Source organism: Gadus morhua, chromosome 9, assembly GCF_902167405.1.
Source record: "Gadus morhua chromosome 9, gadMor3.0, whole genome shotgun sequence".
Classification (NCBI taxonomy): Eukaryota; Metazoa; Chordata; class Actinopteri; order Gadiformes; family Gadidae; genus Gadus; species Gadus morhua.
The window spans coordinates 3040187-3065590 of NC_044056.1; the positions used below are offsets into that span (position 1 = coordinate 3040187).

The 25404-nt window shown below is 48.0% G+C and overlaps 1 protein-coding gene across 1 annotated transcript in view; it reads left to right on the forward strand.

Annotated features, from left to right (window-relative positions):
• The window catches only part of kiaa1549la (KIAA1549-like a), a gene marked incomplete at its 5' end in the record, with an annotated part of 49277 nt that overhangs the window by 14094 nt on the left and 9779 nt on the right, over positions 1–25404 (forward strand). Inside the window, 12 exon segments of the mRNA XM_030366031.1 lie at positions 1915–1977; positions 1980–2077; positions 4116–4287; positions 6201–6219; positions 6221–6359; positions 7289–7324; positions 13485–13672; positions 17700–17863; positions 19969–20093; positions 21299–21519; positions 22472–22601; positions 24133–24380. Of these exon segments, the coding sequence (XP_030221891.1) occupies positions 1915–1977; positions 1980–2077; positions 4116–4287; positions 6201–6219; positions 6221–6359; positions 7289–7324; positions 13485–13672; positions 17700–17863; positions 19969–20093; positions 21299–21519; positions 22472–22601; positions 24133–24380 (1603 nt within the window).

Genomic DNA, 25404 nt, shown 5'->3' on the forward strand with positions numbered 1-25404 from the left:
GTGGTGTGTGTGTGTGTGTGTGTGTGTGTGTGTTAAAGGGTAAGGCGGGGGTAGCGGGGCGCTGGTGTGTGACCGTCACTCTACAGCGGCTTCTGAACGGACGCATTTCAAACAGAATGCCGTTCTCTGATCTCCCCCAACTCCTTCTCCTTTGCATTTCCCACTGCTGAACTTTCCTCTCCTTCTCTCAATATGTTTAATTATACTAATGGTAACTCTCTTTAAAGGTCCCATGACATGAAAATCTCCCTTTATGAGGTTTTCTAACATAAATATGAGTTCCCCTAGCCTGCCTATGGTCCCCCAGTGGCTAAAACTTGCGTTTGGTGTAAAACGAGCACTGGCTGTTCTACTCGTCTTTGGAAAAAACGGAGGCTCAAGCGCGCTGATTTGGAATGTCTTTATTTAGGACGTCATAAAGCATCCAAGCTCCTCCCCTTACTCTGCCTGGCCCGCCCAGAGACGTTGGCCTGCCAATGAGACACGACCGTGCGAGCGCCACATGTGTGTGTGTGAATACACACACTGTAACGCAAGTGTTTCTTGTCGGTGCTTTGACATCTCTTGTATTTCCACAACGAGACTGTCGTGGGGGTTATCTGAGCCACGGTTGAGAAGGAATTGGGGGAAAGGAACTTTGGCTTTGACTCGCTGAAGTACATGAACTGCGACATGCCACCGGTTGCCACGAGGCACCATCGGCCGGCAGCGGGCAGCCGGCAGCAGGCAGCGCGCGGTTCAGTCGACTTCAGGTTGATGTGAAAGTGGAAGAACCAGAGACGTCGCAGAACCCGACAAAGTCGTTTGTGATTCATAATATCGTCTGGAGGCGCACACAGCTTTTGGCCGTGATAATATGTATTATATGATATAGATATCTATGTATTATATGATATTATTTAGATATAGAGCTCCAGGACTGTAACGCAAGTGTTGTACACTTCCTTGTTATTTGGATAACCGTTCTGCTTTTGGTGTTATGGCGCATAACACGTCGGACTCTCGTCTCTGGTATTTCTACAACGAGACTCGTAGTGGGGGTTATCTCAGCCAAGGTTGAGAATTAATTGGGGGGAAGGAACTTTGGCTTTGACTCCCTCAAGAACATGAACCACGACATGGAGGAGAAAGGGATGTTGGCGGCGAATGTCTCCCGCTTGAGCCCCGCTGAGGGACCACCGCCGGAGGCGGAGGTGCCTAAGCGCTGCCCGGCAACGATCCCTTTCTCCTCCTTGTCGCGGTTCAGTCTACTTCACATTGATGTGGACGTTGAAGAACCAGGAACGTCGGAGAACCCAACGCGGTCGTTTGAGATTCATAATATCAACTCACACAGCTTTTGGCCGTGATAATATGTATTATATGATATAGATATCTATGTAGGCTATAGATAATATTTAGATATAGAGCTCCAGGACTCCCGTGTGTTCTAGATAATTTACAGAACACGGCTAAAGCTGTGTGCGCCTCGCCATTGCGATAGATCCACTGTAAACAGAGCGCATGGTACCGTGCTGCAAGCTGCTCAGGGCCACACCCCCCACCCTCCTCCTTGACCCCGCCTCGCTCCTCCTCATTTGCATCATAGCTACAGACACCAAAACAGCGCATTTGAGGGAAGCTCAATGTGCGACTGGCTCGGAGTGGCTGTAACTCTGCACCACGGCTGAATTTCGGGAAGTCTTTGAATACTGTGGTTTAGTTGCCCACTAATACCTATATTAAAGAATACATAAAATAGCATGTCATGGGACCTTTAATATTCCCTTGTATTAATTTCTCTCTCTCTCTCTCTCTCTCTCTCTCCCCTCCCTCCCTCTCTCTCTCTCTCTCTCTCTCTCTTCTCTCTCTCTCTCTCTCTCTCTCTCTCCCTCCCTCTCCCTCCTGACTGAACCTCGGTCGCCCCCCTCCCAGTGATCCAGGATGTGGACACCGGTTCCCTGGAGACCAGCTACCAGAGCTTCGCCAGCCTGATGGAGAGCGTCTGGCCGAGCTCTTCCTGGTGGCGGGGCGTCAGGGCGCCCAGGTTGGCCCGCGTCCGCAGGGCCTCCAGCGTTGGGGGCGATACACCGTACAGGTACTCTGCCCCGGGGGGCTTCGGTGCGTCAAAAGCCCCGCCCTTTCTAGCACTCAAAGATGCTTGCAGTGAAGGGGGGGACCTCACTCACCACCACCAGTGTGTAGCACCCATTGGGTGGATGCACGGCAGCCAATCGGCGCCAGAACGCTCACCTCACACCAGCTTGAGGTGGAGAGGGAGGGAATTAATGCGTCAGCCAATCATACAAGAGGATGATTAGGGGGCCAGACTGAATGAGCCTGGTTGGGCCAGGACACCGGGGAAACCCCTACTCTTTGCGATAAGTACCCTGGATCTTTTTATGACCTCAGTGAGTCAGGACCTCGGTTTGACGTCTCCTCGAAGGACGGAGTAAATGTATTACAAAATATATTGTAAATGTATTGCAAAATATATTGTAAATATATTACAAATATATTGGTATAATAAATATAGGATTGTAGGAAACAATACGAATGCACACACTTTTACATATCGTTAGCCTGATAGCATGATTGTCATAGTCATCAAAGTTATATTTTGGTCTAAATTGTCCAACCTAACTCTACTCTCTGATGCTGCTGATTGACTGCTCCTCATTGGCTATATCTTAAGCGAATCAGAGTGCTTTTTACATTCCATAATCACTACCTAATCACTGCCTAATATAACACTTAGCATGCTAAATACAAGATAAACCTTAAAATATGCCTCGGGCTTATTATGCTATGAGCTAACGATCTATGACAATATAACGATTTGTTCATGATCTGAACTGTCTGGACTAACTAGGAGTCAGTATCCCAGGGACTAAAGTGCGCTGTTCTCTCGTGCTGCCGGTCCTGGTTCTGCCCTGCTGATCTTTACGGGCGATAGTTGAACACACGCGCCGTGTCTCCGACAGCTGCCCCAACGGCGCCTCCATTTCACACCGCTTCAGACACTCAAAAGTGGAGCGTACACTGGCGTTCTTCAGAGGGTGTACGCGCGACCATCTCGCACGCACGTCCCGACAAATGGAATCACTCGACTTGATTAAGCCCCGATGATTTATTCATCCACTTAAAAGAGAAAGAGATGAAGGAATAACCGTTTGATGATGGATGAGGCGAGGCAGACGCTTCCTCTCCCTGGGTTATCCTCCAGTGCATTCCGTCAGCGTAGCAATCGCTGCGGCGTCCTGCGCGCACGTATCAAAGCATCCGCAGGAAACGCAGGATGTGGAACTTGCGAGCGCATCCCTCGCAGGGAGCCTCTTTGTTCCGTGGAGCGAGGTTGGCGTGCGTGGATTTATTGCTGAACCAGTTAGGGGAGGGAATCTCTTGGCACCTCACGATTCGATTCCGATTCCGAGGTCAACGATTTGATTCTAAAACGATTATTGGTGCATCTCAAAGCATTTTTTTTTTTTCATGCACATTTTATGCAGGAATTTAAAAATATTGATGTACATCTGAATTTTCTACTCAGAGTTTGCTAATCACTCCTACTTTCGTGATGATCATTAAAGAAATCAACAGATTAATTACCTTGTCTAATATTTTATTAGAGATAAACCTTGTCACAAATACAGCTTGCATTACAACACACTATAGAAGTAGGTGAAAAATAAACAGATTTAGTTTTCATTTCTTTCTAATCTTTCTTTTCTATGTCATTAAAGAAAAAGCTGCTCTTAGTCAATTATAAGAATCAGAAATTGTGCGTCGTTCTTGTGTCTGGCTGTGAGTTTGCGTGCATGCTAAGCGTAGGCTGAATCGCTATCGCGTCCAGACAAATCAGCTTGGCCAATACACATTGAAGAAAAATTAAATAATTGTAAAACTACTCAAATTATCCCTCTCTGCTGAACAGAATGTTGCAGGAGGCAAACAAATTGAATAAAATATCTATATATTTCTTAATTCAGATTATTAACTCATCTGAATCGAGAAGGAACCGCTCCACACAGAATCGCGATGCACCGCAGAATCGACTGTCTCCCACCCCTAAACCCAGTCCATCTCGTCTCCATGCCGTCTGACTCTCTCTTCTACCCCCCCCCCCCCCGGTCCAGATGGTGAGCATGCGTCGCCTGGCAGGACCCAAGGACCCCGCGGAGATGACCTACTACGCCCAGCTCAACGGAGAGCCCATCCTGGGCACGGCAGCCGCCAAGACCCTGAGCACCCTGGACTCCCAGACCATGGCCCTGACCCTGGGCTACTTCGTACAAGTACAGGCCGAACGTAAGCTGGAGCTGTCTGGCCTTTGGATTCTGTACTCGTTTTTATTAATAATAATAATTATACATTTTATTTGGAGAGTACTTTCCATTCGAAAATCTCAAAGTGCTGCAGAGTTTAAGAGAGAGAGAGGTTGTTAAAACATATAATACATACACGGTAAAAGACAAATTAGCAAAAGGCCTTTTTTAAAAAGATGAGTCTTAAGGTTTAGTTTAAAAACAGCTGTGATCTGTGGGGCCTTCAGGTGGTCAGGGAGGGCGTTCCATAGTCTGGGGGCAGCAGCGGAGAAAGCCTGATCGCCCGCGGTGCGGAGCTTGGTATTAGGTGGTCTGAGGGTGTGTGCTGAGGAGTCGGCTTAGCTCAGGATGTAGAGCAGTTGTCTTGTAACCGAAAGGTTGCTAGTTTGATCCCCAGCTCCTCCTAGCTGAGTGTTAGGAGGAGTGTCACTGAGCAAGACACTTAACCCTAACTGCTCCAGACGAGCTGGCTGTCGCCTTGCATGGTTGACTCTGCCGTCGGTGTGTCAATGTGTGTATTGAACGTTGAAAGTCGCTTTGGATAAAAGCCTCTGCTAAACGCCCTAATTGTAAATTGCTGATGCAGAGCGAAGGATGCGTATTCTTGTGTTCTTAAAGGTCATTCATACGTCCATGAATCTCCTTAATGTTGCAATGAATACCTTTGTTATTCAAGTACAATTAAGTAAAATGATAGTACAATAATCATAATAAGAATGCATTGGATTTGTGTTTTTGCTTTTCTTAGTGTCTATAGATGCTTCAGAAAAACAAGCAAAACCATGTGAATATACTGTTGAGTCTTCCCCGTGTTCAGTTGAATTCAATTCAGGGGCTGCCACCTTCTACTATCATTGGACAAGCATGACTTATTTGGTCGGATTGGTATTTAGATCGTCAAAATAAGAAAATCCCAAAACTGCACTATATCATGAAATTGCTGGACACATCACTGCTAGTTAGTTCAGGTCAAAATTTCACAGAAAATAAATAGCCTTCTGTCCCATAGGCAAGATTACCGCCAGAGAGCTAATATAATGCTGAAATAGTCTTGTAGAATGCAATGATGAATTGCATGGGGCTTCAGGGCATATCCATAGTAAGCAGCGTAGCTTTCACTACCTCTCCGGGTGGCTGCAGTCCTTTCAAATCATTTTGGAGGAAAACGGGGAGAGGGATGAAAATTGAATTTGTATTGAATTTGTTAAATCCATCTCTTGGGTCTTTTGAGTAGTGGTTTAATCCCAACAGAGACCTATGTGCCGGTCGACTTTGTGGGTATGATGTCCTGATGTTAAACACAGTAAGTCCGAGAATACTTTTTTGGTTAGACTTGGGTATCAGACGCACCGGCGTTCAGGTACAGGTTTTAAGTATTTGAATAAATGAATGACTAGAGGAGATACCCAGGGGAAATGTGTTCAGCGGCGCTGTAGGGGAACAGGAGCAATATAACTCAATTTCCTTTTTGCATTTCCCACTGTTGTTCTTTCCTATTTTTCTCTCCATATTTCAAAATTCTCTCTCTCTCTCTCTCTCTCTCCTCTCTCTCTCTCTCTCTCTCTCTCTCTCTCTCTCCTCTTCTCCCTCTCTCTCTCTCTCTCTCTCTCTCTCTCTCTCTTCTCTCTCCTCTCTCTCTCTCTCTCTCTCTCTCTCTCTCTCGGAATAAAATACAAAAAACATTTGTTGTCACCAGTTAGTGAGTCAAGTTTATTTGTATTGCGCCTTCCACAGACAAGAAGTCACAAAGTACTTTTATCAACAGTTATACAAATAAAAATTCGGAAACATTATAACAAATAGCAGGTAAGGCAGATTATATAAATGTAATCTCTTTCTGCATGCGTGTGTTTGTGTGTGTGTGTTGCCCCGGTGCGTGTGCGTATGTGTGTGTAGCTGTAGTGAAGACTCCTCCCTAACCTGTGGCTGCTGGCCGTGATGACCCCTGTAGCGCTGCTGTTGGTGGTGTTGGGCATGGTGGCCTTCATCCTCTGCAAGAGGAACCGGGTCATCTTCAAGACCAGCGCCTTCAGGACCTTCAAGACCCGCTCCAAGGTATCGACCTCCTCCACATGTTTGGACAAAATGAACGCCCGGGCCTTGTGTTTGACACACGTCTCATAGGTTTGATAAATAGCGATGGTCGTTTGGATAAACTACCATCGCTTTTATCAAACCTATGAGACGTGCGTCAACACAAGGCCCAGGCGTTCATTTTTTCTTCTTCTCTAACTCCCGTGATGCGCTGAACTACAAGTCCCAGCATGCACTGTAAACCTTCTGCTACGTGAGGGCTGTGCGCTCGTTTGCCCCTGCACAGATTGAGTTTACCACCCCTGATCTCTCAGTGTATATACTATTACAGTATTGCTATGTCTATTACTGTACAACTCTTACTATGACTATGCTATTACCATCAATATGATATTTGAATTAGTCCTATTGATAGTGACAGTAATAGCCGTAGTATATTCCTATCACTATTAAGGAACATAACCTTGATGGTTATTCCTACTTATTATTGTGGTTCAAACGATGTTCATTGTTTGTATTTCTTCAAGAGGCCGACGGAGGACACGGGGAATAATGACCTAATGTCCACCACGTTAGAGCCGTTGGTTCCCCTGCCTGCTCATTGGTCCGTGGTCAGTGGTAACCATGCTTACTGTAATGACCAATCGGGCGTGAGGACAGAAAAGGGCACACTGTGCTGCAAGTGTGTCTCCAGGGCCAAATCAGACAGTTTACTATGAAAAAAATAGATTGAATAAAACGGCGTAATCGAGGTTAAATCCTGACAAAAAAGTTCAGATCAACATGATGTTTCCGGAAAAAACATCCTTGCTTCTTCGCAACCCGGGTTGCGTAGCAACCGTTGGTTGTGAAACCCCAGCTAGAGAGGCTAGCTCGCAGGCTAGCCAGCTACTGCTCCGTTATTCCCCCCTTCCCTACTAACCCCCCCCTTCACCTCTCTCCCCGTCTAGACCTCGTATCGAAGGGAAGGCAGTTACCACCATCAGGTACATCAATGGAGTGGTTGGTGTGGTGGTGATGATGTCCCCTGCCGACTGGCTGACTGACTTAATTAACCACATGACCCATGGGCTCAACTGACAAACGAATTACACGATGACTAATGATCCAATGACACACATGTTAATTTGTGAATGAACACCGTGGACTTATACGGTGCGTCTCACTGTACTGTCAAAGACCAGAGCAGAGACTAGTGAAGGTTTAACCGACGGACTCGAGGACTGACTCACCCGATGACTATGGCGTTGCTTGATGTGTGTGTGTGTTTGTGTGTGTGCAGTGTTTGGGGTTGTCATCAGTCTGGATACTTGGCGGGATTCGCTTCTTTGCTATTTCTGTATGCATGCCTGCCGCCGACGTTTTGTGGACACAGCATCGTCATCGTCCTCATCGGTGAAGAGGGAGAAAAGGGCGGGAAGAGCAAGGGGAAGGACGTTAGGAGGGGGGTTATGCCAAATACAAAGTGCTCAAACAGACATTCATAAACAGCGTGCTGTATGTGTATGTTCTGGGTCATCCCTAGCCTGACATCTCCAGACTATGCAAACGCTTGATTGCAATAGGGCGTTATCAATGGACCAGAATACATCATATATATACAACATGTGTGGAACTCCATCTCCAACGTGAGGGGGGGCCGGACACATGCCGGAGCAATATTCATCTGATTCCCGGGAAAGAGTGCCCAAGCAGAAGGAGATAACGTCTCTTGTGAACACAGCTAGATATTTTGTTTTTGCATTCGGTTTGCTTGTTTTTCGTGACTTCAGTGGGAACACCCCTAGAGATTTGATACCAACTTGTTGAAACAGCTACACTTCGATGCTGCTGCCAAACAGTGCAGTGTCTGACAACGACAACAAAATACCTGCTAAAGTGGTTTCCAGCCCAAATCCAAGGAGGCCATTTGTAGTGGATGTGACACAAAATGTCACCCGATATGTGGATTTGTCCCCCTATGCAAAGTATGTGTTTGTGTGTGTGTGTGTGTGTGTGTGTGTGTGTTGTGTGTGTGTGTTGTGTGTGTGTTGTGTGTGTGTGTGTGTGTGTGTGTGTGTGTGTGTGTGTGTGTGTGTGTGTCGCTGCAGATTATTTACACTGGTGCATAAACACGGTGGAGTGATAAAACCCATTCCCAACACACACACACACACACACACACACACACACACACACACACACACATGCAAACACACTCCGGCCGCCAATCTGCTCAGCGGCGTGTGCACATTTTGCTGGGCTACAAAGTTTAGCTTTGACTTGTCAACGTTGATGCTTCCTGTCTTTTGAGGGAGGCGGTATCATGCATTAAAGGAGGACTCAACCCCGGCACTCCTTAACGGCGCCGTGAGGCTTTGTTTACGCTGTTCACACACTGATGCATACCTACACGTACCGCTGGCTTCTCTGAGAACGGTAGCAGCAACGGCTCCAAGAGGAATCGGAAGAGGAGTAGTTGGAGTGGGCCTAGTAGTGTGTCACACGTAAACTGCAGTTATGCTGCGTTCGAGTATTCTCTGCGAACCGACTCGGATCTCGGATCTGACGCCGCGCCCACACTTCAAGCGTTTTATTATTTCGCTCGGTCGTTGGAGGAAAACATGGACGCCAACCGGAAAGCTGTTGTCGCGGTAGCCTTGGCAGAGGACCAGGCGATCCAATATAAGTAGGCTATAGGCCATAGTCAAGTCAACTCAAGTTTATTTATATAGCACATTTAAAACAACAGTAGTTGACCAAAGTGCTGGACACAAATACAATATATTTGTGTACATAGGCAGAGATACGGACGCAGTAAAGTATTGCAGTAATACGAGTGATTGAAATTACCATTTAAACCACCAAAGTGGTCCAAGCACAATGAAAACAGTTCATACTTCAAGTCACAATGGGCGCAGCCATCTTGAATTCTGTCTCGGAATTTCGCTCGGTCACCACTGAGTTCAACCGAGATGGCGAGATCGCCGTCCGAGGAAAAGGGCCGTGTTTGTGCGTGTCGCTAGGCAACGTCCTCGGACCTCCGAGACGGATGGATATTAAAACGCACCATTAGTACACTGTGTGCCTTTGTGTGTACGTGTGCTTGTGTGTGTGCATGTGTTTTGAGTCTTCATAAGGGCCTGAGTGGGTGTGCTTTGATCAGTATTCCATGAATACTAATGAAGGGAACTGTTTGAAACCATCAGCTATCATAGACTTCCTCAAGTTGATCTCTGCTTGCGTGTGTGTGTGTGTGTGTGTGTTTGTGAGTGAGTGAGTGAGTGTTTAGTGTTCTGCTTATCTACTAGTGACAGCCTACGGGTCATCAGGCAGGACAGCCTAAAGCTGCAGATCAATGCGGAGGTTTATCGTAGGTCTGCATGTGTGTTCAGGCAGGAGGGGGGCCGGCTCTCTGCAGACCCCCTGGCCCACTGGGAGGGGGGGTGCATCTCCTGTGATTAATCAGATTTTTTGGCCTTCATCATAAATCGATGTGATACGAAATCCATGACTGTGCTGCGTGCGTGAAGATGAGGAGATGAGGGACATGAGGATGAATCGCTCAGCGAGCGCCTTAAGTCAGAAGCACGCAAACACGTCGGGAGTGCTGTACGAAGCAGGGGCAATCGGCACACCCTGACGCACAGACACACGCACACGCACACGCACACGCACATGCACGCAAACACAGATGCATGCAAACACACACACACACACACACACACCCCTTCTAACCCCCCAGCTGTCCTACTAGGACAGAAGTGTGTGAAGTGCTGCTGCTGCTGCTGTCCTCGAGATCCACTAGCACTGAATATGTATCAATACGACCCCAGGGGAGCCACACACACACACACACACACACACACACACACACACACACACACACACACACCACACACACACACCACACACACACACACACACACACACACACACACGCGGTCCATCTGCTGTCCCTCACCAAGTGCTGCTGCTGTTGCTAGGGCGTTAAAATTAGACCAGCAGCGCTGAGGCTACGGACTGCACACAAGTCAGATAAAAAAATTATTAATAAATAAAAATAAGGACAGCAGTGTAATTTGCTTCGGAATCGCCTGCCATCTCTCCACTGCCAATGTGTGTGTCTCTCTCTCTCTCTCGCCCTCTCGCCCTCTCGCCCTTTCTCTCTCTCGCCCTCTCTATCTCTCGCCCTCTCTCTCTCGCCCTCTCCATCTCCCCCTCCTCTTCCTCTCTCCCAATCGCTCATTCACTCCATCAGGGTATGAGATGAGTCCCTGACACGGCCCTCCATCCGTCTCCTGACAGGGGGATGGATACATCCCCCCCCCCCCGCGTGTCTTCATCATCTAGCCAGAGCCCTTCAGCAGGGGCGAAAGACGGACATTTATGAGAGAGAGAGAGCGAGAGAGAGAGAGAGAGAGCGAGAGAGAGAGAGAGAGAGAGAGAGAGAGATTAGGGGAGAGCAAGCATCTTGTGAGGCAGGGGAAAAGGATTTTATGAGAAAAGAAAAGTGAGAAAGCTGGATAGAAACGGGGGAGAAAATGTAAGCAAGGGCAAGAGGGACGGACAAATAGGTTGATTGGTTGGGGAATTTATCTTGCTTGACAATCACGTGTGTGTGAAATGCAACACTTCTCAATAACAGAGAAACCTTTTGAGGGAGGCAGAGAGCAGGAGAAAACGTGACGTTCAGCTTTGAAAACGAAAAATCGTACCTGCTGCACCTTTTTAAGCCAATGGTTGAAAATGAAAGCCCAAAGCCTTTGTGAAGGAATGTCCGAGTGTGCTTTGTTTCAAGGTAAATGTCGTCACCCTTTGGTTGATCAATGTGGTCGGGGCCAGCTCGGGGTCACCGAGTCGAGACCCCCAGTGTAATGACGGGAATGGGGACGATCGTGTCGAGCCTTTTTAAAATGGGAGGTCCAACGTGTCACCCCTCCTCATGTAACGTTCACACCTCAATGCTCCATAATATCTAATGCCTTTTAGACGCTGGCTATATTTAGACCGGCACATAACACTCAGTAACCCCCCCACCTTCATCATGCTCAGCCCTGTCCCCCCTCCACCCGACACACACACACACCCCTCTTCTCCAAACGTTCACTAACACTAACACATGCACGTAATGCACTTGTGCACACGCACACACACAAAACCTGTGAACACCATATGCAATCAATGTCGCCCTCCTCCATTAATTTCTACCAGGATAGGGTCTGAACTGTCACTGTACATTATGTCCGTCAGTATGAGACACACATCGCACACCAACACATACGCAACCGTGCACAGACACACACACACTCATATATTTACACGCATGCGCATGTATGAACCAGAGCTGAAGGCTAAGTGTATGCCAGGGGAACAATAATGTGTGTGTGTGTGTGTGTGTGTGTGTGTGTGTGTGTGTGTGTGTGTGTGTGTGTGTGTGTGTGTGTGTGTGTGTGTGTGTGTGTGGTGTGTGTGTGTGTGTGTGTGTGTGTGTGTGCACGTGCTCTCTGCGCCACGTAGACTAGCCCTTAGGCGGCATAAGAAAGCGCAGACGGAGATAGTTGAATGGTTGACTTATAAATGTTTAACTCTCGTTAACGCCGACATTCTTCGCACGCACACTGGGAATTTAACATGCATCATCGGATGTTTCCCGACGCCTTTTATGGAGAGATCCTATGTAGAGAAATCTGGGTTTCTTCCTTCAATTTGTTGTGTAACTTACATCCCCCCCCCCCCTCCTTCCCCTGCTGGCCTTCTCTTTCTCACTCCGCTTCATCTGGATGTGTAGTGAAGATAATTTAGCAATACATAGTAACAGACTGTGGCCTTGGACGATTCGGTACGTGACACGTTGTTGGACGCCCCTGAAATGATTTCTTTATTCATGTCTAATACCCCTGACTCTGTGTGCTGTGTTTGCAGACTGATAAGGTTGTCTTATTATCGTTATCTATTCACAAGCACGTTTCTCTTAGTATGCATTCGGCCACGTTGTGTACACCAAGATAAGCCCGTCCGTATGATGGGAGACAATTTCGGCTTTGGAGTCCCTTTGAAACTCTCAAAGCTGTGGAAATTATTATTGGGGATGACCGACCATTCCGCTGTCAAAACAGTCCTAATCACTATTCACTATATCCGCCCCAATTCCCCAAGTAGTAGTGGAAAGTGATTTGGACCATCTCCTCTACAGATATCAAAGCGTGATGGCAAAGAAAATAAAAAGCCTTTTCATGTACTGCGGTATTCAAACCGAAAAGCACTCTCGTGGTGTGGAGCGAGGTGACACTGAGGCGCTGGCCTTCCACGAAAAGTCTGGTCATAGCAGATGTCAAACCAATTGACTGTCTGATGAAGTCCCCCCCCCCACCCCTTACACACACACACACACACACACACACACACACACACACACACACACACACACACACACACACACACACACACACACACACCACACACACACACAACACACACACAGGCCCTTGTGTTCTGTTTGCCGTCTCCCTTGCTTGTGTACGCAGTAGAAAAGTGCCAACATCCAGGGGGAAAGGCCCCTCTGTGTTCCTCAGCGTTGCGATTGTTTTGCCTTCATATTTAATTGATCTAAATAACAAGAGGGCTCCAGGGAAAAAATAAAATCCATATCATTTGTTTGGTGAAATGGGGACCTACTAAAGTGAGAGAGATGTTGAGCTTTTCTGCCGACAATTAATTTCAATTTTGTGCCTTGGCAGAAATGTTGTCTCTTCTTGTCAGCCTCGATCATTCTGTGTTAAGCTAACAAAGAGCCGTTATTGCTATGCCATTGTAATTCCATGCGCAGCTGACCTCTTCACAACAGCAACATTTGTATTGCGTCTGCATGCCAGTGTTTCGTCGATTCGTTTTCAATATTAGTTCATGCGGCGTTTGCTTTTCTCATCAACGATGCAAAGAATGTGCTGATGTGTTATTGCTATTTGTGGGTTCATGTCATGGCATGTGAACATCTGTTGAACTACATCCTCTGGAAATAAATTCTGATGAATCCTAAGTGAGGTACACCTGCGTGTGTCACTGGGGTGGATGTTTGAGATGTTTGATGTCTCAAAGCCGTTGAGGCGTCAATCCGTGATGTGTGAAGTGACCTCTGACCCCTTGAATGTGTTCTGACTCTTACAGCCAGTCCAAGGCTTTGACTACGCCAAGAAGCACATTGGTCGGCCCGGGGATGAAACCACCTCTGTTACCAAGGAAACGCTGTTGCTGGCCCTCCCGGCGCGGGATGCTCCACTGTCATTGGAGAGGAAGGCCTACCAGGATGGGACAGCCAATAAGAGGCCTTCGTCCACTGACATGCACAAAGGAGGGTAGGGCTGATCAGTGTTTATCTGTGTTGCTTATTTATTTATATATATATATATTATATATATATATATATATATATATATATATGTATATATATATATATATATATATATATATATGTATGTATCTGAAATCGTATATGTTGATCAGTGTTTATCAGTTGCGTATTTAAGTAGACTTTATATTCTGATTGGTATTTTTTTTATTTGAACTTGTATTTGTTATATAATAATATATGTGTATGTATGTATGTATGTATGTATGTATGTATATATATATATATATATATATATATATATATATATATATATATATATATATATATATATGCCTCTGAAAGGTTCTGTTGTACATAACTATGGTCTCTGAAATCTTCTGTGTTCTGCATATCAATTGTTTCTGAAATCCTCTATGTTCTACATATCTACGTTCTCTGAAAGGCTTGCACTGTTGAGCTAGCAAGTGAAACCATAGTCGTGGATTCCGCGAGCAGCTGTCGAACTCTTTCAACAAGATCGGAACGCAAAACTGGGCTTTGTTTCTGCTGCTCGTGTTTGACATCAGCACACATAGAGTGATCCAAACACTTGAGTATCTGACAACTCGTCGTGGACCTTTCCAAGTCTGCGGTCGAATCGCTGCTGTGAAAGTGACATGGACGAAGTCGTAGTACTTACGCCTCGTGCCCACTACCTCCGTCCGTTGACTGATCCCCATTGACTTTGAATGGGGACGGACGCGCAATGCATTGTGGATCCGTCCGTTCCGTTGGAGCCTTCGGCTCCGTCAAAAAGTTTAAACATTTTCAACTTTTTGGCAGCGACGGATCCGTCATCCAATCAGATCGCGTTTGCAAATTTAAGCACTGTGACGCGACTCGGGCTCTGACGATACTGGAAAGCGGGAAAGCGGGTCATCTTGCATCGCAAAAAGCAGGAAGAAGCGGGAAGAACCCGGCGAAGCGATTTGATTGGCTGACGGATGCCTCTGCAAAGACTACTCCCCCATCCGTCAGCCACGCCTTCCCACGTCCGTTGACTGACGGTGCAGTGGGCACGAAGCATTAGGGCTTGTTCACACTACCTCCGTCCGTCTACGGATTTCATTGACTTTGCATGGGGCGCTCGCAAACTGCATTGTGGGTCCGTCCATTTGGCTCCGTGGCCTGCGTCAAAAAGTTGAGAAATGTTCTACTTTTCCGTCAGCGCCGGATCCGTCGGCCAATCAGAATGCGGTTATGCAAATACACTCCACACGTTTCCTGGATCCATTTTGCAATAACAAGCAGGAAGAAGCAGGAAAATAATAGTGGAATAATAGGATTGTTTTTAATCACCTGTTGCTTGTGTCCTCTTTTGTATTAATATCCACACATCGGCTTTGTAGAGAGAGGCGATTTGATTGGCTGCAGTATGCGTCTACAAAGACTAGTCCCCTATACGTCCGACATGCCCTCGGCCATCCGCCGACGGACGCATGTAGTGTGAACAAGCCGTTTAGGCTTTTAGTTACGGCTCCACGTTGACGCAACGCAAGGGGGCTTAAGGCGGCTGCATGCTTCAGCGTTGGTGTTACGTTGTTGCGCAAAATTTACTCAAAGCAATTCATGCTCCCTTTTAGGTTGCGCGTGTTGCGCGTGTTGCCAAGCAATTTACCGCCAGAACAGTAGGTGGAGTAATATGTGGAGTAAAGTTTTTCGTTGAAGACGACCTCGAGAATGACGTCTTTGTCTGTGGGAGTCGTTGGTTTGTTTATGTGCCAGATCGTGTTCTCCCCATACACAGTGAATGATGGCAACAGACAGAGGAACAGGGGTGATGAAGTCGTTGATCATTGGGGTTGTATAAATGTGCATATCTCTCTACATTTTAAAACGACATAATGTGTTGGTAGCAAAGTTAACTTCACTTCACGTTAATGCTTTTGTATATGAGCCTGCCGGGTCGTCCTTGCCTTCTGGCTTTTAAAAATGGCGGTATGAAAACAGGAAATGTGATACTCCAGACAGGAAGTAGTAACCAGACCAGCAGACCAATCACAGCCTTGCAGGCTGCGCGGCTCGCGTAAAAGCTTACGTAAAAAATGACGCAAGTCTAGAAAAATCGCCCGACGCACGCAAGACGTGAGAAGTCGCGCAAGGGGTGCGCAAGGGCCTCTTGCGCTTGCGCTTACGTAACTGAGCATAAATCTGCCTTTACAGACCCACTACGTCCTTGCAGACCCTCCTTGTGTGCACCGCATGGACCTGACGTGCGCCTCCCAAAAAAGTGTAACCTTGCGTCGAATCGACGCAGCAGCAACGGCTGTGATTGGTCCGCTAACGCTAACCCAACGTAAATCGGACGCAGAACCAAAGCAGGTTTACAACTGCGTCGAAGCGCCCGCATGGTCATTGCGTTGCGTCAACGGGGAACCATAACGAAGCCTTTACCTACCGCCTGGCATGAGAACACACAAGCAACGCGCCGACCCCTAGCGGCCAGGCGCGTTAGGCTAACTGGCATGATCACTGTATTTGTGTTGGGTTTGTCCCATTCGATTAGCTAAGAAGCTATCAGTCAGCCGGTTATAATAACGATGCACTTGTTCTGGTGAACGGGTGGCATTGTATTATAGGTTGGTGTTGGAGGAGCGAATGGGAATACGTGCATTAAACAGGAGTGCACTTTAGTTTTATAGCTCTTCGATGTTCACCCCTGGCCCATTTTCAGATCATTTCCAGAGCTGTTGTCAGTTTCCAATGAATAGTGATGACCAGAGGCAGCAATCAGCAGAATAGAAAAGTAAATAAGGCATAAATGTTTTTCAATAATGATATTTGCAACCGCCTCAAACTCTCACTCACACACACACACACACAAACACAAATACACATGCGCGCACACACACACACAGAGCCACACCCAGCACCACATGCGCCCACACACACACACACACCCATAGGGATAACGTGTTTGAGAAAAACATTCAAGGGCAAACTGAATTCCCATATATTTTCATATATTTATAAACCACTAAAAGAATGATCTATTGCCTTTTTGTTTTAGTGGTTGACCAAGCCATGCATATTCATAAGCATGGCTAAAAGTCGTACCATGGGAGCCATTAAGCGGAACAGGGAACGTGTAAATGGCTGTAGAGAGCTTTGTTGTGTGCATTGTAACATAATCAGCTTACAAAATGGACTCGCAATTATCTCGTTTGGGGGAAAGGATATGCAGTGTGCACATAGGAGTGCAGTGGTTAGCCATAGAGCTAGCACAGGCATAGCACGGCGGAACGACATCATCCTTTTAACAAATAAAGGATACGAAAAAAGCACTAGCTTCCAAAGGTTACCACAGGCACACAACAAAACAACTAGAAGTGTGAGGTTGAATAGAGAGAGAGAGAGAGAGAGAGAGAGAGAGAAGAGAGAGAGAGAGAGAGAGAGAGAGAGAGAGAGAGAGAGAGAGAGAGAGAGAGAGAGAGAGAGAGAGAGAGAGAGAGAGAGAGAGAGAGAGAGAGAGAATGATCACTGCAATATTAATTGCAGTGATCATTTCTCAGAAGGAGTATCCAAACTAACTAAGCAATGGGGGGTGGGGGACAAACAGGATATGACCTATCTTCCCTCTAAACACCCCTCTAATTGTTTGCCTCGTGCTACACATATGGTAATCCGTGACCCTAATCGCTGATACAACAACCCTAGTACGCAATCTTTCCTGACTGTGTGTGTGTGTGTGTGTGTGTGTGTGTGTCTGTATGTGCGTTTTGTGCGTGTGTGGTTGTGATCCAGTCCGCACCACCTGTGACAAGATACATGACCTGGGGCTATTTGTGTGTGTGTGTGTCTGTGTGTGTTTGTGACTTACGTGTGCATTCAAGCGCACGTGTGCAAAATTTCAAATCCTTTCCTACATGTACAAACAAATCGCCTCCTAATCTCCTTTTGCTTCTTCGCCTCTCCCTTTACCTCTCCTCTCCTCCTCTCCTCTCATCCTCCTCCTCCTCTCCTCTTCCCTGTGTTGCCATGGCGACGGGCAGGCGGTTGCCGAGCGAGGAGGGCGGCTCCATGTCGAGCGATGGCTCCGGGAAGCTCAACACGGGGAAGTCGTCATCGACGCGCAGGACCCTGACAGCGGGCAGCGTGGTCGGCAGCAGTATCAAGACGAATGGCAAGGAGGAGCTCCACAAGAGAGGCAATAACGGTGAGGGGGGGGGGGGGGGGGGGGGATCAGTGTGTGTTAGCTCCCAGGGGAGGGGGGGGGGGGGGAGGTTAGGGGAAAGAGAGGGGAGAGACAGAAACAGAGACAGAGGATGCTGCTGGTGAGTGGGGAAGGGGTGATTGGAAGGTAGAGGTGAAAGTAGCTTCTAAGAACGAGGGTGGTACAGGGAGCAGACAGAGGGCAGCGGTTTAGTGGGCGACGAGGAGGATGGTGGCAAAGCAACGGGTAACGTTAGTGGGCGACGAAGAGGATGGTAGCAGAGTAACGGGTAACGGGAGATGTGGCACAACAGATCGAAAAGGTTTGGGCTAGGCTTTTATCAAACATCCAACGCTTCCATCGATCGCTGCGCTTGCAAACAGACTCCAGACGAGACCGGACCGAGTTCACTTTTAGCAGAGCTCCATATTATAAACTTCTACAAAGTATTGCAACCGTTTCAAGGAAAAATAATTTTATTGACGGATCCACTTGGCATCGCATCTCATCCGTGTATATATGAGGTCCACATGAATCCCACGCGGCACTCGAAACTAGAAGTAATCAAATCCTCGAAAGTCGATGCAGTTTGTCCCATGCTCATGCTCACTTTTCACTTGGAAACACACTTTATCGCACGTGTGTGCGAAGGCTATCTCACTTTGTCTTTAATGACAACAGGAAACTAAACTGTTATCCCCCCACTGTTCACATCCATAAATACAGATCTCTCTCGTATATATGTTGTTAATGCCTGCATTATGTCACCTTTTACTGCACGTTGGTGCAAAATATTGTCCACTAGCAAGTGTCTGATTAATAATACATCCATCCACTTACATATTTTTTATTTCTTCTTTAAACCATGTATTCTACTTCCGCAATGCCCACAGAATGTATGAGGTCAAGAAGAGATTTATATAAGAAAACTAAGTGAGGCAGGTTTACAAAGCAGAAGTCTCTCACGATTATTTTCGGATTGAGTTCATAGTTAGAATGAGAATAATAAGTGATTGTTATTTACTTCTCCTTCGTTGATGTGAGAACCCTTTGCTTTCCCTGCACTTTGACCTTGTCCCCGTGCATGACCTCCTCAGAGGCGTTTTAAAAGCAGAACGGACTGGCGTGACGTCCATTTTAAGCTGCCACATGAACAGCTTCTTATCACCACCTTTTAATCTCTTCTCCGAGGAAGTCTCTCCTAAGAACCTCCTCCCCAGCTTTCCCTGCTCTACGGAATATCACTGCATGACAATGATGAGAGGGATTAGCTACCGCTAGAGACCCGTCCGGCCCTGAGACATTACTCGTGTGATCACCATCGTCAGCCATGTAAGGAGGGCAGAAAGTCAGAGCTAATTCTTATTTTGAAATTTCTCTCTAAGTCTTTTTTTTAAGTCCATCCAACTCTATCCACTATCCTACTTTTGTAACTTACCTGATGGTGTCGATACGTTTACATGGTAACATTACAATAATGGTGTCAAAGACTAGTTAACCTGACCAACACTCTGCCAAGGACTAGTTAGGCATGAGAGGGAACAGCTCCAGCTCTGCGTTGTGTTCTTTTTGTGAGCGCCAGCAGCATGGCTCAGTGGGGAGCTAACCAGAAGCCATTAAAGTCTTCAATGAGGCGCTCTGCCATGTGATATCAGCCAGGCAATGAGTCAGCGACACCAGGACCACAATCACAGCTCCACACACATTCATGCTCTCTCTCCCTCTCCCTCTCCCTATCTCTCTCTCTCGCTCTCGCTCTCACTCTCACTCTCTCTCGCTCTCGTTCTCGCTCTCTCTCTGTCACTGTCTCTCCTCTCTTCCCAGCAGAAGCACACGCACACACAATTAAACACGCACAGTCGCACACACATATTGATGTGCGCACACAAACAAACACACACACTTAAACACAAAAAAAAAAAGCATACACTTAAACAGGCACACACACAAACACTTAAACCTGCACGCACACGCACATGCACACACACATGCACTCAAACACACAAACGCACAAACAAACTCACTTAATTGTCCCTCCGAGACTGATGTGAGTGAGTGTGGATAACGAGTTTGTCCCTACCTGTGATTCCCCCCCCCCTCCCCTACAGATCCTTACGAGGACCACTCCGGCTCGCTGCGTCTGATCACCATCAAGCCCATGACGGCCCAGCCGACCTACTCCTACCCCTCCTCCTCCTCCCACAGCCAGGACTCAGTGGTCGTCAACGGGGAGGTGAGCTCCACCAAGGCCCGGTTGGGTCAGGACCCCGGGGGGGGGGGGGGGGGGGGGGGGGGGGGGGGGGCTGGGTGGGGGGGGGAAGGGGTTAGGGGGGGGGGGTTGTGATGTGATGTTTATTTTTTGTTAAGACTTGTTAATATTTCATTGTTTGTTTCTTGACATCTCATTACGTGTCATTCGACCATGTTTCCTATAAAAATTATAAATGACGATGATAATGATAATGATAAGCATATGATAATGATAATGATAAACATAATAATAGTTGATGCTAATGATTGTAAGGAGATGATGGGAGGGTAACATGAGGATAGACCAAGTCCTGTGAGAGCTGTGAGTCCCTCGCAGTAACAAAGGCTTGGACATCCTTTTGAGACATGTATACATAGTGTGGGTGTCTACTTATTATTTGCTAAATAAATCACGCACACGCACACACACACGCACACACACACACACACGCGCGCGCGCGCAGCCAGAATTAGCTCTAGGTGTTTTCTTTGAAGATTAAATGTGAAGCAATTTGTCAACCTCGCATACCAGAGATTATAAGCGCTGACATTAGCATATGTGACGCTGGGATTGTGCTGGGGTGTGTAGTCTCCTTCGGCTTCAAAGTTTGCCTCTGTTTTTTCCTAAACCTTCAGATGAATCTCGTTTGCATAATCCCTGCGTAGCATTGATGCGCCTCGTGCTGCCGCCATGCCTACTAGGGACATTTACCCCCCTCCCACACTTTAAGAAATTCTATTTTGGTACCCCCCACAAGAATAAAACCTTTGAGTGAAAAATGTCATCAAAATGCTGCCGACGACACAAAATTGTTCCGAACCGCATGAACGTGCACGCGTACTGTCTCAGGTATCAGCCCTTAATATTGGGTTCTACACGGCCTTCCACGGGCGGCTACAGCAGACTGAGGTTGTATCGGGACATGCGGTAGGAGACATCCCCCAGGGCCACATCATGGTCTGCTCCACACGCCTCAATGATGCTTCCTACGGCCGTGTACGCATACGCGTGTGTGTGTGCGTCTGTGTTTACGCGTGCGTGTGTGGTTACGTTTGCATGCGTGCGTGCGCGTGTTCGTGCGTGCATGTGTGCGTGCGTGTGTGTGTGCCTGTGAGTTTACGTCTCTATGTGTGTGCGTGCTCATGCGTGTGTGTGTGTGTGTGTGTGTGTGTGTGTGTGCGTTGCAGTCCAACCACAGCGGGCTGAAGCAGAAGTCTGACATCGAGCACTACAGGAACAAGCTCCGTCAGAAGGCCCGGAGGAAGGGCTACGGGGAGTTCTCGCTCTCCGGCAGCGGCAGCCACGCCCACGGCCAGCGGGACGCTCGGCACGGTCGCCACGACAACGGGCTCAAGGAGCCGATGACGGCGGAGGAGAAACGGGCCTCCTTTGCCGGATGCCATAAAGGGTAAGGTTCCTGGCGTTCCAGGGTCAGAGGTCATGTTCGGCCTGGCTGTTCTCCGTTCTCCCGAGGTGATTTCGGCGGGGTCACCAGATTTTTCCAAAATAAATTCTTCCGTATAATGTAGCAGCAGAGACGCATTTTATCTTACGAAAGCCGACAGCAATGGTTTATTTAGTATGCAGAGGTTCATAGGGTCTCTGAAAAACTGAAAGTTAAAAGAATAAGTTGCGAGCACATTTTGGATCGCATCACCATGGTAACGCGCCTGATCATCATCGCAACGTGTGATGGTGACACTGTTAGCTCACTGGTGCTAGACTCGGCGTGGGGCTCGTGTGTGGTGGGTGGCGGGCGAAGATGGAGAAAAAGACACCGACGGAGAAGAAGCCACAACAGAAGTGTGTGTGTGTGTGTGTGTGTATGTGTGATTGTCTGTGTGTTGGTGTGCGACTGTTTGCGTGTTTGTGCGTTTTGCGTGTGTGTGCGAGCGTGTGTATCTGTGTAGACATGCAAAGTGTGTGTTTGAATTGAAATACTGGATCAATATTGCCTAGTCACTAGGCAATATTGATCCAGTATGTGCTTAAAATATATTCAAGTAGTATTTTGCACTAAGCCCTACTGCAAAATACTACTCGAATATATATATATATATTGAATAATATCAATCATATAATATGTTGAACACTTTTTAATCACTGCACTGAGAACGCTGGCGTTATGATCATTCAAACATGGATGACAGCAGCCTCCTCAACAGACCCTAGACCAGGGACCCCATCGTAGGACAAACACAAACAGCGTTACGACGACCGCCGGGTTGGGCCATGGCTCTGTTGTAGCCCCTCCCGCAGCTATCTGCGGGAGGGGCTACAACAGAGCCATGCCACCACGGCCAGCGTAGCTGAACGCTGGACGTGTTTCCCCCCCCCGTCCCCGTCCCCTGTACCCACAGGTACTCCCAGCGCGAGCCAGCCTACTGGAGCCGGCAGTCCCTGAGCAGCTCCAGTCCGCTGGAGACGGAGATGGACCTGCTGCTGCTGCGGGAGCGCTCGCGCAGGGGCATCCGCAACAACGGCTACGACGTGAGCGCTCTAGAGGGCAGCAGGGCTGGGCGGGCGGGTCCACGCACGGTACAGCCGACCATCGGATGGATGGATGGACGGACGGATGGCTGCGTTGGATGGATGGACGGACGGATGGCTGCGTTGGATGGGTGGAAAACGTGGATGAATTTGTCTTGTTTCTCAGTTTGTTCCTTTAGTGTCTTTCTCTCGGATGCACTTTGCATATAAAATGAGCAATATAACTTTTCAATCTCAAAGTTAATACTTCCACCCTCTCTCTCTCTTGCGTTTGCGCTTTCTCTCCTCGCTCTCTCGCTCTCTCTCTCGCTCGCTCTCTCGCTCTCTCTCTCTCTCTCTCTCTCTCTGTGTCTGTCTCTCTCTCCTTCAGAGTCTCTCTCTGTCCGTCTCTCGCTGATATTCTTAACTCTTGAAGCACCTCGATTTCAGACCCAGTAGATTATAATTAAAGAACCTCTCTGTGAACTTTTGTAAAAGCTGCAGCCCACAGAAAAAGTGGAGGCATCAAAAAGATTAGAGGAAAAGAGAGGGAAATTGGTTAAAGAGGGGGAAGATTGGCAGACAGATGGCAAGGCCGGCAACAAAAGGAATATATAGGAACGATCAAGAGAAGCAAGGGGAACTCTCTCTCTCTCTCTCTCTCTCGCTCTCTCGCTCTCTCTCTCCCCCACTGCAGTTGTGCGCGCAGCAACCATGGCTCTTAGCTGAATCTCAATGAGCTTGAATATGATTACTGCCTATTCACACATTTAAATTGGAAACTTGATAGCTCGTTAATAGCCTTGAATATGCTGATCTGTTCAAAATGGCTGAAGTGGTGTGTAAGTGTGACCGTGTGAGTGATGTGTGTGTGGTCAAGTGCCTATAACATAAGGGTTGTGACTGTGTAGGTACAGGCATGTGTCTGTGTGTGTGTGTGTGTGTGTGTGTGTGTGTGAGTGTATAACTGCATTGCATCAGTGGTTCGGTATGTTGTATTAGCTTTGTATTGTGCACTAAACAACTGGTCTCATATGTGTGATCATTGTGAATATGATGCATCAGTCTTGTGGATGTGTGGCTCCTAACTTGCTTTTGATTCCAAGCCACCTTGACTAAGAAAAAGATTAGTTCTGCAACAACTAATATGTATTCATATTTGCGTGTCTGTGTGCGTGCGTGCGTGTGTATGTGCGTGTTTGTGTGTGTGCGCATGCGTATGTTTGTGTGTGTGTGCGCGTTCGTGTGTGTGCATGTTTGTGTGTGCGTGTGCGTGTGTGTGTTGGTGTGTGCCTGTGTGTGTGTTTGTGCATGCGTGTGTGTGTGCGTGTTTGTGCGTGCGTGCGTGCGTGTGTGTGTGTGCATGCGTGTGGGTGTGTGTGTGTGTGCATGCGTGTGGGTGTGTGTGTGTTTGTGCATGCGTGTGCATGTGTGTGTGTGTGTGTGTGTCTGTGTTTGTGCATGCGTGTGAGTGCGTGTTTGTGTTTGTGTGTGTGTGTGTGTGCATGCGTGTGCATGTGTGCGTGTGCGTGTGTGTGTGTGTTCTCCCCAGGCGGAGGCAGAGCCCTTCGAGGAGACCAACGTGGACCGCCTCATGACCTCGCTGGGCTTCGGCGGCGGCGGAACGGGCAGCACCAGGAACGGCAGCTTGGGGGTCAAGGGTCACCGCGGTTCTGACTCCTCCACACTCAGCTCCCAGCCCTCAATCGACGAGGTCCGCTCGCAGATGCACATGTTGCTAGGCAACGCCTTCAGCCTAGGCCCCCCGGACCACGACCCCCCGTCGCCGCCGACGACGAGGTGATTCACCGCCAGAGCGAGGCTGGGCTGTTGTTGACGTGTGTCGCGACACGCGACAACACAACCGCACAACCACACGACCACACAACCGCATAACCACACAACCGCACAACCACACAACCCCACAACCTCACAACCACACACACACACACAACCCAACAACTAAACAACCCCACAACCCCACAGCCACAAAACCACACAACCACACGACAACACAACCCCACAACCACACCCCCACCCCCCGGCTGGTGGAGCTGGGGGCTGTGTCTGGACGAGCTGTGTCCTGACGAGCTGTGTCGATGGACTCGATGCCGCTCTTCTTGAGCAGAGCTGGTTCAGGGTCCTACGGGTTTGCTCGACCCATATGCTGCGTGAGCGGGATGTTTTGTTCACTCTCTGTCTCTTCATGTAGGCGAGAGCAGCCGGTTTGGATCATGATTGTGGGATGAATGCAGAATGCAACCGATTTTTTTTCACAATCCAATCGTACGAACCGCGAATGCACGCCTACGCTTAAACCAAAGCCACTCCAACCCGTATGTGCTGCTTCAGTTCCGACCGAGCGAACGCGCACACACACACACACACACACACACACACACACACACACACACACACACACACACACACACACACACACACACACACACACACACACACACACACACACACACACACACACACCCATTGGCCTTCATCTTCAGGTTGCTGAGAGTTGAGTCTGAGTTGAGTCTGAACCGGATATAACGCTGCATATACAGCCAGCGCTTCTAATGCCTTTAAAGCAATGAGCAGAAGCCCTGTTCCGACCGTACCTTCAACAGAAACGCTGCAGACACGGACTGCAGCTGTTTGAGTACACAGCCTTGATGTGGAAGGGCTTTGCATAGTGCGTCTTCTTTTTAAGCCCTTCGCGTCTACAGTGTTTCAGTTTTACACCATGTGGTGTTATAAACAACGTTGGTGGGGACTACAGTGTTCTGCCGCGGACGTCAGGGTAGGAATTTGTCGCTGCTATGCAGAG